This window comes from Xiphophorus couchianus, chromosome 16 (assembly GCF_001444195.1).
Source record: "Xiphophorus couchianus chromosome 16, X_couchianus-1.0, whole genome shotgun sequence".
In the NCBI taxonomy this organism is placed as follows: domain Eukaryota; kingdom Metazoa; phylum Chordata; class Actinopteri; order Cyprinodontiformes; family Poeciliidae; genus Xiphophorus; species Xiphophorus couchianus.
In genome coordinates, this window is record NC_040243.1 from 1,709,357 (window position 1) to 1,725,279 (window position 15,923).

The following is a 15,923-nucleotide window of genomic DNA, read 5'->3' on the forward strand; positions in this document are numbered from 1 at the left end:
CTCATAAAGCTCATTAGAGTTTTTCGACGCCCATCAGCAGCTTATACACCTGCTACCATCTGATTTTAATGTTTTCAATGTTCGGAGCAAATGAAGAGTGAAATTATATTCATAAACTAGCACATTTCCTGACAGTAAATATAATCCTGTCCATTATTTATGTGGTGAAATTGGAAAATGAATCATCTTGTCTCTGGATGCACATCTTCTGTGAATTCATCCATTTCAGAAAGGACCGAGGAGAAATGAATGTGACATGTTACAGAGTGCACACATCAGAGAATAAGTCATTAATTACCCAGTGAATTTAATGGAGATTGGTCTGGTTAGTGAGCACAGCAAAGAGAAAAAAGTTCACTTTACCCACAGAGATTTACTGCATGTTTCCAGAAATGAGTTAATTCAGCTGAGAGTCAGTTCTCACACTTATTAAATGCTTGTGGCGGTAATCTTGCTCTGTCCAATTAGAAGCCATGTTTCTGGACGACACTGCGCTGCAGCGAATGCCGCTCATCAGTCACTGATTTAAGTGGGAATGCAGAGTCACGCTGAGATAGAGCTGCGCAGAGGATTTAACCTAGAAAAGGCCATGTAAGAATTATAAAGAATAGTAGTTTTTTACATAAAATACTGAAGTTATGTTGGAAATGAATGGAGGAGAGAGATGGTGAAAGAAAGTACCAGTATATTAAAGCACAGCAGGAACAAGCTGACAAAATAAGATTTGTGTTGTTTCCATACAAACTAAACTATCTAGCATGTCAGGCTACAACTACAAACTTTAAAGATGATCTATTATTCTTCCTTGAACAGGTTAGAATAGATCTATGTGATACAAGATGACCAACAGGCACAGGTGCATTTCTTCAGGTATGAGACAGATTACCTGTCTCATATTGTAATGTAAAGATGGTTTTTTATTTTAAAAAATTACATACTGCTCCTTTAAAGCAACCTCCAGAATGTTTCAGTTACAATCATGTAGCACACTGTAAAAAAAGAGTCTCTAATTTATGGCAAAATACTGGCAGCTGGGCTTGCTAGAATTTAACTGTATTGACACAGTTAAATTCTGGCAACCCAGCTGCAGGTATTTGTAATCTTTTAGGGCAGCAACAAACATGGCGTAGACATGTTGAGGTACAAAAATTTCTAATAAAGTTTTCTATATCTTGAAAAATATAAGCACACATTCCTGACTGATCAAACATTTCAATCTTAATGTGAAATTTAGGTAGGGCCTTTAAAGAAAATATATCAGTCACTACTGATGTTGTCCAGTGTGTTTCCATATTTCCAGAGATCCATACAGAGTTTGGATCTCTGGAATAGATCCAAACTGTTTTTATAATTCTATAATTATAAAGAATTATGTTCTTTATAATTGGGTTAAATTTCCCAGCAGTTTTTGGGACAGCAACAGGACAGCAGCTAAGTGTCTGGTGATATGTTGGATGTTGGACAGCAAATTGTCGCTCATATTTTATCTGCATGTGCAGACTCATTTATCATCCCTGCTGCAATCAGCCAGACCTCCCATCAGTTCAGCAGGTCTCGGGGAGCAGTGAAGAACACACGTGTCTCATTTCTGCACCGCTGTGTCGCCTGTTGGTGTCTGACACAAACTGAATAGTCACACCACCAACAGAGATATCATAGCAAAATAACCCACAACCTATATTACAGCAGCTAAAGCTTTAACATCTTCTGAATAATTAAGTCTTTGGAAATGTGCTTACATGGCAGCTGAATCAAGAGATTTATGAAACAATAAACAGTTGGGGTTTTTTTTGTCATAATTTTTAATTTTCTTTATTCTGTGAGATTTCAATAAAAGATTTCTGCTGGTCAGATGGTGGAAACACATTTCTTTATTCTTCATAGTTATTCTGTAAAATTTGTCGTTTTGCATTTTTTCCTTTTCTATTGTCCTCATATTTTGTATACTATTCTATTTTTACATATAAACTTTTAGATTAAAAGTTAAAGGTACAGTGGTGTATGAAACATTTGGGCAACGTATGAGTAACAAGGCTTAACATGGAGCAAAAACAAATATTACTTAACAATATTGGAAACAATATTACCTTGATGATTAAGATAAGACTTCACCATAAAAAGTATTTTCTAAGGTAAGGTAATGTTATTTATATAGCACATTTTCATCAACAAGGCAATACAAAGTACTTCTAGTATCCTGTAGGACAAAAACTGCTACTACTACTACTAATTTAAATAAGTAAATTAAATAGAGGGTGACATAGACAGCTACAGTATATGTATTAAGAAGTTAATGGTGACTAAAATTTACATTTAATTCAAACTTTAAGCTTTAAAAAAACTTTTTTTTCTGGACCATTTTATGCTGGTTATGGTCCTCCATAGTTATATGTCTTGGAAAGTAAACAATTCATAGCCGTATTTTTCCGGCCCCTGCAAACCTGAGTGGTGAACCCCGTATTCCTTCATCTGAATCAGTTGATGTACGGTTTGAAGTTCGTCACCGAGGACAGAATAAAAATATGGAAGCTATCGTTTTTTGTGGTCATGGGTAGGTTTTAAAGGAGTTAATTAATATATTTATTTTAGAGAATTATTTTTAGAATAAGAAATAGACACACAACAAAATCATGTAACTCCATATAGGGTGTGTACTTAGATGTTTCGGCAGGTGTCCGTCAGTTAGCTAGCTAACCTTTGTAGCTAACCTTTCCTTGTCGAACATTCTGGCTTCTCCACCGCTGGTTTGACCGCGACATGTTTCGTAGCTTGTTAATAATAGACTTGTTTGTCTGCTTATATTTTCATTAAACGTGTTTATTTTCTTCTTTTGATTATATTAAACTAATTTTGTCAACTGCCGTGAAGCCCTGACGGTTTCCAGCTGGTTATGTTGGTGAATGTTTAGTTATTTTGTGATTTAAATGGCAACAACTGATCAAAAATTCAAATAAGCATTCCCTGGCTCTTCATTTATGAATATCTGTTTAATTAGTATAGCATCGAATACCTTATTCATTGGATAATTGCATTTCTAAACAACTATTGGTTATGCTAAATGAAAACCTATAAAAATATAGCATGGAAATGATTGAAAAGGTTTGTTACATAATTTGTGCCCTACAAAGTCATTGGGGAATACTGCTTACTTTTTAGACATCCAGTCGACACTGAAGGCTTTAAGGGAAGGTAAAGGCATGAGAGGTGATTGTCAAAGAATCTACTAGTTTAGGAAAAAAAACTGGTAGAAAAAAGTGAAGGATAACTGAAACCATGAGAGAAGATTGTGAAGCAAACCCCAGAGTTTTGGGAAGATTCACAATGCAACAGCGAGAAGTTAAATAAAGGTCTTATCTTGGGGTTTAATAAAGCTATTTTTTCTCAGAAACTACTTTGTTTCACATCTGTAGCTTCACCAACCTTTATAATGTTCATTATGACAGAAATGGAATATAATGAAAACATGTTAAATAATTATGTTCGAAGTAAAGGATATTTCATACACATTGTTCCAGAAATCTGTTTGACGGTATTACTGTAGCAAGTTGCTAAAGACACATTTATTCCATTATCAACCTTTTAAGCAAGATGGTAACTTTTGAAAGAAGTTCTCCTCATGTTCAGTGAGCATCTTTGAGGTGCTTCTGTGTCCTCACGGTACAAACAAATTCAATTTGGTTTGATTAAATGACACACTTTAGGTGTGTACACACTATGTATCTGTTGCTCTCATTCCTTTTATAGGTTTACTGAACATATTGATTTTTTTGATGGTGAAAATAACTTGATTCAACAAGAATAATCTGCTTAAGTAGAAATGTCTTGGTTTAAAAAAAAGATAGCATGAATTAAAACTTTTTACATTGTCATTAAGGCTGTTGCATAAGGTAATTTGGATGTAAACAATCACACTTGACCAAAGTCCCAATGTTGTGTCCACTGGAGGTAAGTTGATGATTTGTAAACCGTTAACCCCATAACGTTTTTGTTGTGAGACAACAGTGATACCAACTGAGTACCCAGAGGGCTTTCTCTGGGTACTCTCTCCAAAAATTTGACCGTGTACTGGTCTCTCTAAGTTGTCCCTATTTGAAAATCATATTTGAAAATACCTAGCATTTTGAAGACTTCCTCAGGAGACAAATTCACCCGTAATGGCTATATGTTAGAGATTGTTGATTCTGGTTGAGAACATTAATTTTTAATGCGCCCATCCTCACAGGTAAATTTGTATGGAAACATAGTTGCTTTACCCTTGTGATGTAAACATCAGTGCCTTAACACTGTCCTTTACATGGTCATATGTAACACTCAAGCTTGATTATCAGTACATTCTGTTTATTTTTTTATTTTTTTTAGAATTGTGATGAGCTTTTCCAAATCTGACCACCTGATTATCAATAAACTCCACAAGGTAAGTGTATTGCTTTTTTTATTCTGTGATTATACATTAACATGTTTGCTATGAGCTTGTAGTTGTAGTTCTAAACTGGTGTAAAAAAGTTTCAAAAAACTGTAAATATTGAAATGCTGATTAGAAATAAAACCACAATAAGTACAAGGGGTGAGAACTAACTGTTATGAGGCATTTGATAAATTAAAGATGCATTCATATAAAATGAGTATTGTTATTGTCTGTATTAATTATTTCTATTCTTTAGTAAATGGTTGCAGAGGTTGATTTTTGTCCATGTTGATGATTTGTGCTTTTGATCAGTTATCTTTAAAAATGTATGTGTGATGTGTGGCTTTTTTAGATGACATTGGTGTGATTTCATTCATTAGTTTTTTGTACTGTTCTGAAACGCTGATGCATATTCTTGCTGTTAAATGCAATACTGAGGTTTTGTACTATTTATTTCTTTATCTTTGTATATTATGTATATACACATAACTTGCATCTTAACTCGAGTCGAGCAAATCTCAATCTCGTTATCTGTTGATGACAATGACAAATAAATCTTATCTTATCTTATCTTGGGAAAACATAAAACCTTAAAATATTGGTAAAACATACTTTGTGCTGTTCTTCAGTGAAGAGGTGTGAAATTTGTTTTTGTAGATAAAGACTCTTGTCTGCATTTCTTGTTCTCCTGGTTAATTTTTCTGAAACAGGCGCAATCCTTGTAAATTAGAGCAAACAGCTTAAGAAGGTGAAGAAGATTCCAGATGGCTCTTTACTTGCCTTGTTTATTAAAGGGTATGGTAACAATGGAAATACACATGATACTTAATATGCTTTTCCTTTGCTTTAAAAGTGCAGCAACATTACATTGATGATCTGAAAGTCTTGGTGCACCCAGTGTTGTAGACTTAGAAAATTTACGGAAGACATATCAGTTCTTGAATAACAAAATTATCTTTATGCTTTGCCTTTAAACATGGGTACTGAAATGATGTCAGGAAGAAAAATACATAAATATCTCAAGTTGTAATCAGACTGAGAATTTGAGAGACTATAGTATATCGTCTCCCAAAAGATTTCAGCAAGTAACATAAATTAAATCCTTTTTTACAACCATCCACAGGTTAAATTCTTATGCATTAAATACTTTTCAATATTTCAATTTCTTCTAATAATTCAATATGTCTGGCTAACAAAGTCCCAGCTTTATAGGCTATATTTTTACTTTTTGCTGCCCAGGATATTATTGCACTGATAACTGAGAGGAACCTCTCTCAAGTACACTGTTGGTGTAGGGTTTCATTTTTGCTTTGACTGAAAGCTCAAGAAAGAACCTCCAGACATATTCCTCCTCAGAGGGTCGCAAGTCAGTGGGCCTAAGAAGGAGAGTAGTTCAGACCTCAGACTCCAGACTGGAGACCCTGCCCCAGGGCTTTGGCACATAGGGACTGTTGACTCTTCGCGCCACAAGGACTTGCCTCCGATCTCGGCTCCCTGAACCCAAGTCCTCTCGCTTTGGGCCATCATAAGGCCCAAACATGTTGTTGTGGTAAACCACTGGTCTGTCCGTCATTCTAGGGAGCATTGCTGTGTTTTCTGGGCAGTGGCTGGTACACGGAAACAAGTGGCACATGTTCTTTGAGCTGTTGTAGAACTGGGACGGTCCTTGTGGGAGAGGCCCCACATACACTGGTAAATCTGTGTACGAGTTCAGGTAGGTGGAATAATGTCTGTGCACCACCGTAGAGGAGGAGCGGCGCAGTGCAGCGGCGTTCTGCAGGATAGCTTCCCTGTAAGAGGGCAGCCGGGTAGAGTCAGCGTACTTTATCTTTTGCTTGTAGGGGTAAGAACCCATATGGGCTGGGTCTAAGTAGGCTGGCTCGGCGGCCAGGGGATAACAGGACAGGTTGTGCCCCAAACTGCCGTACAGCTTGTGAGGCTTTGGATTCGGCCCCACCACCTGTGGAAACAAATCGGGCATGTCTGTTCGGGTGGAGGGAGCTGTGGATGTGGAAGGCTTTGTTTCATCTACCTGATGGATTCTATCGTTGCCCCACGTGGCTTTAAGAAATGAGGCTCGTCGATTTAACTTGTCCTTTCCTAAGAGGGGGATGTCGTCCATTTCTGGCTCCAGGTAAGACTTCATGCAGGAGTTGCAGCTGGTGCTGCTGGCGGGGTAGTGTCCTGGAGTGCAGGCCATGGCCATACCATCAGGGGCCTGGAGGTGATTGGCTCTCAACTCAGCAAAGCAAGACCGTGGTTCATCGTAGTCGACTCTCACTCTTGGCTCTGGATTATTAAACAGATAGCTGAAAGACCTCCGTCTCCGACTTACACAGTCTGGGGGGTAGCTGAACTTCCTGCGGAGGGGTCCCTTGTGCTCCACGTAAATGTCGGGTACCTGGAACTCCCTGTAGGAAACAAAAGGGGATGCTGGGTGTCGGCCCTGGTTTTCCACATACAGCCTGCTACTGTGGTGGGGATTGGACGTTCCAGAGGGAGTTGGATCTCTCATGGCGATGTGTGGGCTGCTGAGGCTGGAAATGGGCAAAGTTCTCTCCAACAGATGCTGACTGCTGCGTGTAGGCAGCGTGTACCGAAGTGGAGTGGGTCGGGTTACCACCCTGGGCTTCTCTAGAAGGGGCTGGGTGGATGTGTCCCCGTAATGAACTGGGAACGTTGGTGTAATGGCCCTCTGAGGGTAGGGGGAATGATTGTCTGTTATACTGGAGATATAGGGTAGCCGGCCGTGGGTCACATCTGTGGTTGTAACTCTGGGAGGCAGGCCAGCTCGCACATTGTCGGCTCCACGTCTGCTCCAGTTTTCTATTGTTTTGGTGGCACTATCAAGAGAGTTCTCAACTCTAGCAGATGACACCATGTCCTTGGCTGTCCTCAGCATCTTAAGCATGTTGGCTTGAGTGTAGTTGGTGGTGACGTCTGGACTCTGCAGGCTCCCATTGCGGTCACTTTGCTCTACTCCGTTAAAGCAGCTGTAGATGCCCTGTAAATGGATGGAAAGGTAAAATTAAATAAATCTGCAGACCACTGAACTCTTGATTATGTTTTATTACAGTCACAGATTATTTCCCCATTAATAAAATATCCTATGAACATCAGACGTTAATGAGGTGAAGGGCTTGTTGCAGAAGAATATTTATCCTTGTTTATGTGACTTTCTGAGATTAAAAGGATGATTTTATGCTGCAGGATATTGGACATGAGTCCTATAAATGTTAGTTGCTGATCATGCACTTAGCATATTAGTTTCTCCATTTCACCCCACCAGCTTTATTTTACTTTCAAATTGTGTATTGCTCTGGAATGCAGAATCTCACCTTTGACCACAGTTGATACAGAGATGAAAGTTTTTAATGGGGTAATTTAAATGCAGTTTCTCAGGCATCATGACCATTTCTTTCAGCAAACAACCATAAAATCCTCTTTCCACTATGAGGTCGTTTTATTCTCCTTTTGTTGTCATCTTTGGAATATTGTAATTATGGAAGAACTTGCTTTATTAATGCCTGTTTGATTTGTTTGAAGTTGTACTTTTAGGTAAAGCTTCCTACCTGTCAGTGTTACCTCTCTTACTATTTAAACACTGCATGAAGACAAAAAATAATAACGGAAATTCACCAAATCAGTGGGTGATCGGCATGTCAAATACTGAGTGATTTAATACATCAACACTAAAAAGTCAGTTTCTTTTTTAAGAAATCTAAAGATCATATTTTCTCTTTAATGTGCCATTAGAAGAATAATTTGGAATAATAAAAAAAATCGAAATACAACCAGAAGTGATGTTAAAACAACCTGGTCCATTTAATTTTGTGATAATTACTTACTCTACTGATAGCCAGGAGAAAGTCCAGTCGGTCTGATTTGCGAACTGAATGGCGAAGTTTCCAGTAGAGCAGATGTTCCCAGGCAAACACCAGTAGGCTTAGGCCCATGGCGACAAGCAGCATGTAAAAAACTCCGGCCATGTTGTCGATGTCCAGCTTACTGCTCATGACTTCTTTCTTTTCGTTACGACAGATACCTGTGAGCCAGACGGTTTGCAACTTTTGGGTATCACCTGTGTGAAAAAACGAGAGAAAACATTTAGGTTACATAAAATATATTTTTTTATAGAGTAAAAAAATTTCCTGAGTTAGTTAATTTGTGAAGCTGAGTATTTGTACTGTGAAACAGAACATTTTACTGTAAATCTGCATGTCAAGGAGGGTTTCTTCAGAAGACAGACTGATGTGTGAAGTAAAATATCAGCCATACCAGTGGCCTCTCAGTTTGGCATTTATGTATTATGCATTACGCATTATCATTTCTCTTTCAGTTTTATAAATTCAACTAAAGGTGAATAGCAGAATAATTCAACTTCTGATTTAGTTTTACTCACAGGTTCTTTATATAGTTGCTATTAGCAACAATGTGCAGGTAGCACATTGTTACTGTTAGCTTTCTATGAACATGTTGAATGTAATTGCATCATAATATTGATGTTTTTGGGTAGCAGTTCTAATTTATGAAAGCACAACAAATACCATCAGCCAGGAACTGCAGCAGGGCCAGGTCGATGGGGCGTTTCCAGCGAGAATCCTTCTGCAGTGCAATTCCATAACCAGTAGTAGCAAACACTTTCCCGCTGCCAATGGTTACCAGTTTGCATCCTTCATCTTTGCCAGCCATGTAATTCAGCACAGCAGCATCATAAATAAAGGCATCCAGTTTCCTAACGTTGTAAAACAGATTACACAAGTAATTTATTTGTTTGGCTCTTTTTCCATTTCGACTTTGTGTGTTCATGTCTCTCTTGGCAGAAACCTACCCTGTTTTAAGGCTGTTGAGAGCATCCTCTACTCCTTTTTGGTTGTATTTGACCATGTGGGAGTGCATCTCGGGGTAGTTACTCCTTATGTTGCGCTCTGTGCTGCCATTTGGGACGGTACCAAAGCGGAACGGAGGATACTGCTCCTGTGGCTTTTGAAACTGTTGATGGATGTGGAATAACATTTTATATTAACAAACATAATTCTTGTGCTTATGTAGCTAAACAAAGGATAGCTTCAGTCATTTGCTTATTGTTCAATACACATAGTTTGACATACTGTATACAGGTAATAAAATAGTTTGACCCATCATCTTTGGTTTTATTACATTTTAGTACTCTGTTTGGTCATTAAGTGCTACTTAAGCAGGGCTTAAACAGAAAGCACACAGAGAGTTATGGAGGACGGATCCTGCCAAAGCTGGAAATGAATTAATAAAATAGGAAATAAAGGAGTAAATAAAACTGTAAATAAATAACTAAATAAGGGATTAATAATGTATTCAGTGTATTTGATAGGGACAGGCACACAATAACAGACAAACAGAAAAAACAGCAGCCACATTCCTGCATATTGGTGCTTCCAGCCCTAGCTAATCTGTGTCACTTGTTCTTAGATGGGCTTTTATAAACAATATAAACAATTGGAATTAAATAAATAACTATGGCATAAATCAAATATATGTTTTAATTATGTATTTCCACATTTAGTGGTAGAAACACCCATCTCATCACCATAGACTTGAGGGACAAAAGGGAAATTTAAAATAAATACAATAACAAATGTGGAAATGATTCATCATATATATATTCCAAAATATATTTTTATAGTTATATTGAAAAATCTATTTTTACATATTTCCTCATGTATTAATTTATTTTAACTTTATTTGTTTATTTTATCTGCTTAGTTTCTTCCCTCTTTTATTTATGCATTTACTTCCTCATTAATTTATTGTCAGTTTTGGTAGGGTCAGTCCTTCATACACTGGATATAGTGGCATCTGTTATATTTCCCCCACTGCTCTACTGTTCATATTGTTGTCCTGGAGGCTTTGTGTGGTATTAGTTGACACAGCTAACATCGGTATTGTAGAAAGGAACTTAAAGTCCAGGATGCTGTCCAGGGGGATCTAGACTTCCTTCATCCTTCTGTTGTCTTCTCTAAAGAAGAACTTATTTCCTCCTTTTCCCTTTGGCAGTACTTTATGGTTTTAATTATCATAGATTGAAAGTAGGACAAGGGAGAATACAGGATTTGACCTTTTCATTAACCTTATGCAAATGCTTTCAGAGTCCATATGTTAAATAATTAGCACTTATATAATGGGGAAAAAACAAAATAAAAGCTACAAACCAGCCATTTCAGAAATCTTGAAAGTCCAATTTCTGCTGATTTCTCTGTGAAGCTTTCAGTGCAATAAAAATTTAAAGATTTATCCTTTCAGGTACATCTAAATACAAGAGTTAAGACAAATTGCAGGTAGCTTTTGGAGATTAATTTGCTTGGATGGAGGTATTTTTGTCATGTTGCTTGACAGCTGTAGCTGTCAGTCACTCACTTAACATGACATATCTTGTAAGTGGAGAAGGTATCCCCACACTTCAATATTGACTAGCCATTCCTTTAAAACAAGGTCACTTTATCTGTCTTTGTGTTGTACCTTATTTCCATACACCTGCCCTAAGGAGCTTAGCGCAGCTGGTCAAGCAGCAGTTCAGTTCTACATTCCTACGGCGTTGCCACATACAGAAAGAAGTAGAATAATCTATGAAGTCCCTGTCAAAAGAGCTTTGTTTCTTGCACTGCATTGCAGAATTGGTGAATAATGAAAAGAGAATTGCTAGTGACTTTCCTAGAATCGTAATGAGCGGTGGACAGCTTGGTCTTTTTCCTCAAATGCCTCTTTAATCTCCTCAGTTGTCTGAAAGCACAGAGACTACAAATCACTTTTTGTGCTGATGGTTTAACACAGATTTCCTCATCAATATCTCTATGTAATGCGTCCCTAGGGCAACACAAGTATGGATAATAATACCAGGAAATTACAATCACAGTCTACCCGGAAAATTCACTCGGATATATCTTCTCGTTTTCATTAACATCCTGCTCTAAAAGATAATGTAATTAATTTTTTTCCTGTTTGCATTACCACTTTTAGATTATCCACAATTTATAACTGCAGCAGATGTAGTTTACAGTACGGTGGCCAACAGGTGCAAACGCACAACAAACAGCAAAACACGCTGCATTTTGCCTATGACTGTAGCAACATTTTGTTGTTGTGTGTTTTGGGGTTTGCAGCATTTATGTTGTTACAGCCACTGTATTACTCAGCCATAATAGACATCCTTGTCTTTTAGGTTGCACATCAACGACAAAACAACGTCTAAGACAAAGGTTTGTACCTTTTTGTCACTCAGTCCGGAAACGGTGTCGATGTATTGCTCCTGGATCATAAAGGCAGCCAGATTGGCTGTGTAGGAAGCCAGGAAGATGACAGCAAAGAAAGCCCAGACCAGAACCATGATCTTACTGGTGGTGCCCTTTGGATTCTCAATAGGAACCGAATTGTTGAAGACGATTCCCCACAGTAGCCAAACTGATTTTCCAATAGTGAATGTGGGACCTCCGGGATCTAAAAACCAAAGAAAACAAAGTTAAGAGTCAGTTTTAGTGGGTTGTTTTCCAAACTGAATTCTGAAATTAGAAAAGGTTTTATTTTGCTTTGGTTAATTTGTTCATTTTTGGCATAGATCATTCCTGGTTCATATTTCCAAATGGTAGCTGTGGGAGCCTTTGTCGCTCTCAACTAGGAAACTATGAAGTAAACAGTACATTTAAATACTGTGGTTAACAAACTATGTTCAACATTTTTATAACTAGGATAAAGTAGATGTGATTGAAAAAGTGATTAATGCTATATTTTCTCTTATTTATTTGCTCTTTATTTACTCTTATTCTCTTACTAGAAACAATCATTCATTTTCTCCAACATAAAATGCAATTCTTATAAGTTGTACAGCAGAAGTTAGTTTTATTTTTAACCTATTCTCTGTTATAAGTTTTTTTTTTTTTTTTTGAAAATAGGTCCTTCCTCATTGATTTACTCAATAATAGTGCATGATAGAGATAATGCACTTGAAATATAAAATCTACACAGTGGATATCATCTGCACTAACATCTCTTAAGGCCAAAGCTGATGTGTAACATAAGATATTGGATGAAAGTAAAGACTTGTCCTATAGAGATTAGTTGGCAACCCATGACCCTTTGCTCTTTCATCCATTATTGGGTGTTAGGGGACCACATGGCGATGAAATGAAACTGCAGTATCTTGATTCAACAAGAATTGATCCAATGTGTGAACACTATAAATAGACTTTCATGCTACATTTTCTCTTCAACCTTTGATACCTTTTCAGAATCCAGTGTAAGGAGTACAGAATTACAGCTTTCTATAGTTTCAGCTCTGACAGTATTTTAAAATGATTCTTTTAGTAGCTTTGTATTACAGAAAAAGTTGTAAAACCCTTGTTAGGCAACCTATGTCGATGTCTATATGCAAGGTTTTGACTACTTCTGTTACTTTGGTCAACATTACAAAAAGAAAACATTGATAGAGGTTTATTGTGGGGAGATGAGGCTTTTTGATTAGGTCAGAAAAATACCACACTACTTGTAGATTTGTCTGTAGTTATTTGCAGTTTTTTTCGTTCCTATCTGCCTGTCTTTTGCTTCTATTCTCCTAACAAACAACATTTGTGACTATCCCCAACAGCGGTTCTCTTTTTATGCATATAACTACCTGAAGGAGTGTAGATGTGTTGGGTAACATGAGATTTACCTTTGGCACTGACCAAGCTGCGGTTATACCCAACTGGACTGCAGTATTCAAAGACGAATACTGTGATGGCCACAACTGTCAGACACATGACGAACATCATGACCCAGACTGCTGGACTGTATGGTTCTGCAGAGACACACAGCCGATTCCCAATTAGGCAGGGAAAGAACTCATAATGGCCTTTTTAATAAACAATAGTAAAAGAGGTAGGCTATTAAGATGGCTCTAAAAAGTTATACTTCTGATACAGTCTTAGTTGGTTGCATGTTCTCACAGTTGGTTTTTTACCTAAGAAAGCTGATGGAGAGACTGTCCCGTTACTTCTAGCCACCATCACACTTATTCCCGTCTCAACAAATGGCACCGAAAAATCAATGATCTCTGAACGCTCTTCGTTTATGGTCAGTGAGCCGATAGCCATGTCTGCTCGTTTGTAGAACACCTGTTGACAAAAATAAAACCTTATCATTAGATTTTTTTGTGTGTGTGAAGTAAACAGATGGCAAAGCATCAGACATTCACTGCTGACCTTCGTTATAAACTGCATTGTTTTAAACTTCTGCCAGTTATTTTTCAGCAATTACCACTAGTGTTGTCAAAATAATAAATACCTTGATATAATCAGTACTACAACAATTAATTATTAAGAAATACTAATTTACTTCAAATTTGCAGAAAAAAGCCTCTTTAGCCTAGCTCTTTAGCCCAGCACCGCTAAAGTTATAAGCTATTTAATTTATTTTAATTGTCCAATTCAGTGCAGTTGCCAAATCATACAACAATAACACAGTTCAAATTTAACAAACAAAAAAAATGTCATCTGAGTAACTTAACTTTTTGAGACATTGGTATCTTCATCAATACCCTAAGCCAGGGGTGTCCAAACTTTTTGCAAAGAGGGCCAGATTTGATCAAGTGAAGATGCCCGGGGGCCAATAGTTTGTTCGGACATTTTTTAACTACAAAAGTTTCACACACTGTTATAAAACAATTTTCATTGTCACAATTATCTTTATTTTTCAAATGACAAAAAAAACAAATATAAGCCACTCAGGCAAATGAGAACAACTCTAAAAACCCAAATTCTGCCTTTCTTTCATATCTGGAGAGTCAGATAACATTGAACAAACTGTATGAAATACCTTAAATTTACATGAGTTTAAAAATATCTTTGCATCAAGAACATTTTAAACAGGAGTTAAAGTAATGCAAAGTTGTCTGTTATTAAATCTTAAAACAAGTGAATTTTGCTCGTCATTTACTATATCTACAGGTTCATAACCAAATCTTACTCAAGAGTTTCATAAAAATAAGTGCCATAAATCCAGGTGCATAAATGTTCTTTTGGCTCTTCACTGCTGATAGTGACAGACGTTACCGTTCAAAACACTCAGTTTCATGTCCTCAACTCTCAGTGCCACACTGTTACTGCCAGGCAAACATTTTTCTCAAATTCTTGCTTCTTCTCAGGGCAAAATGTTCTCCACCATTTTCATAACACAGTTTTGATAAATGTATCTTCAGTAAAAGGTTTGCCATGTTTAGCTAATAACATTAACATCGTAGCTTGCTTTGGTGGTATTTTCTTTTGACTCACAGGTCCGCGTGAAGAATCGCTGTTGTGATGCCAGTGCAGCTTGGAGCTGCTTCACTTTTTCAGCACGGTCACTTCCTGTTAGCTTGTTGTATGTGTTAGCATGTTTAGTCTGGTAGTGTCTCTTTACGTTGAAATCCTTAAACAAGGCAACCGTCTCACAAATTAGACAAGCACAATTGGCTTGATTTTCAGTGAATAAGTATTATAATTCCCATCTCTCTTGAAAGCGGCGGCCTTCACTGTAAACTTGTTTTCTTTGCAGTGGCCATGGCAGAAATGAGCGGAGAGCGGTTCGCTGCACGGAGGCAGAGACTGATAGTATTAAAGTGGTGCTGCCACCATTTGGTGAAAGGAGGAATTACAGTTTCAAGTTTTATGATTTATTTATTCTGTTTCACAGTGCAGGCGGGCCATAAATAATACATTATAAAACCGAAGCTGCGGGCCGTATGAAATCTGGCCGCGGGCCGTGATTGGCCCCAGGGCCGGACTTTGGACATGCCTGCCCTAAGCGCAGATTCCGTCTCTAGATATCTTCAAAAAGTGGCTGATTTCTTTAGATTTGATGTAATCTTTGTAAAGAATAGCTTCCCAACACAGTTGGAGTGTTTCTTTCTTTCCAGTTGCAGTTAATTTCAATTGATCCACAATTTCCTCACCACTTTCCTTCTCCTTCATCATCACAGTGTCTGCACTACTCTACGTGACCTTTAGTATTTTGGTCACTAACGTCTTTATTGTTACTAAAAATTGATATTGTCATGACAATTGTTAATCAATGCTTGGTAGGATTTGCAACAGAAATACTTTTCATCAATAAATCTAGATGTATTAAGATCATTGTTTTACAGTTAAAGCGGACATTCAGATTTTAGTTGCCCCAACTGAACAAGATTTGCAACTCTTTTTAATAAACATGTTGTTTTGTAACTTATCAGTTATAAAAGCACATTTAATAAGGAATCCAATTCACTTAAATAGAATACATTATAAGGTCTTTGTCATTCCTACCTCTCCAATCATCCCGTTCCAGATGCCTCTGACCAGCTTGCCGTGCTTGCCGTTGGTGACCAGGTAAAGGTCGTAGGAGAACTTGATGGTGCGTGAGAGTTTCTTCAGAATGTCTATGCAGAAACCTTTACAGCACAGCTTGGTGTATGGCTCAGTGTGACCCACAATACTGAAAAGCAAAAGACAGTGTTGTTTTAAGGCAAGATTCTTTGTTCTCTCATACAGTTTAT

At 37.5% G+C, this 15,923-nt stretch overlaps 1 protein-coding gene across 1 annotated transcript in view; it reads right to left on the reverse strand.

Annotated features, from left to right (window-relative positions):
• Positions 1–5,158: 5,158 nt before the first annotated feature.
• The window catches only part of grin2ca (glutamate receptor, ionotropic, N-methyl D-aspartate 2Ca), a 53,618-nt gene continuing 42,853 nt past the window's right edge, over positions 5,159–15,923 (reverse strand). Inside the window, exons 6-13 of the mRNA XM_028041386.1 lie at positions 15,694–15,862; positions 13,374–13,527; positions 13,086–13,211; positions 11,646–11,875; positions 9,237–9,397; positions 8,953–9,140; positions 8,254–8,486; positions 5,159–7,409 (exon numbers count right to left, since the gene is read on the reverse strand). Coding sequence (XP_027897187.1) covers positions 5,799–7,409; positions 8,254–8,486; positions 8,953–9,140; positions 9,237–9,397; positions 11,646–11,875; positions 13,086–13,211; positions 13,374–13,527; positions 15,694–15,862 — 2,872 coding nt within the window. The 3' untranslated portion in view covers positions 5,159–5,798. The remainder of the gene's footprint in view (positions 7,410–8,253; positions 8,487–8,952; positions 9,141–9,236; positions 9,398–11,645; positions 11,876–13,085; positions 13,212–13,373; positions 13,528–15,693; positions 15,863–15,923) is intronic.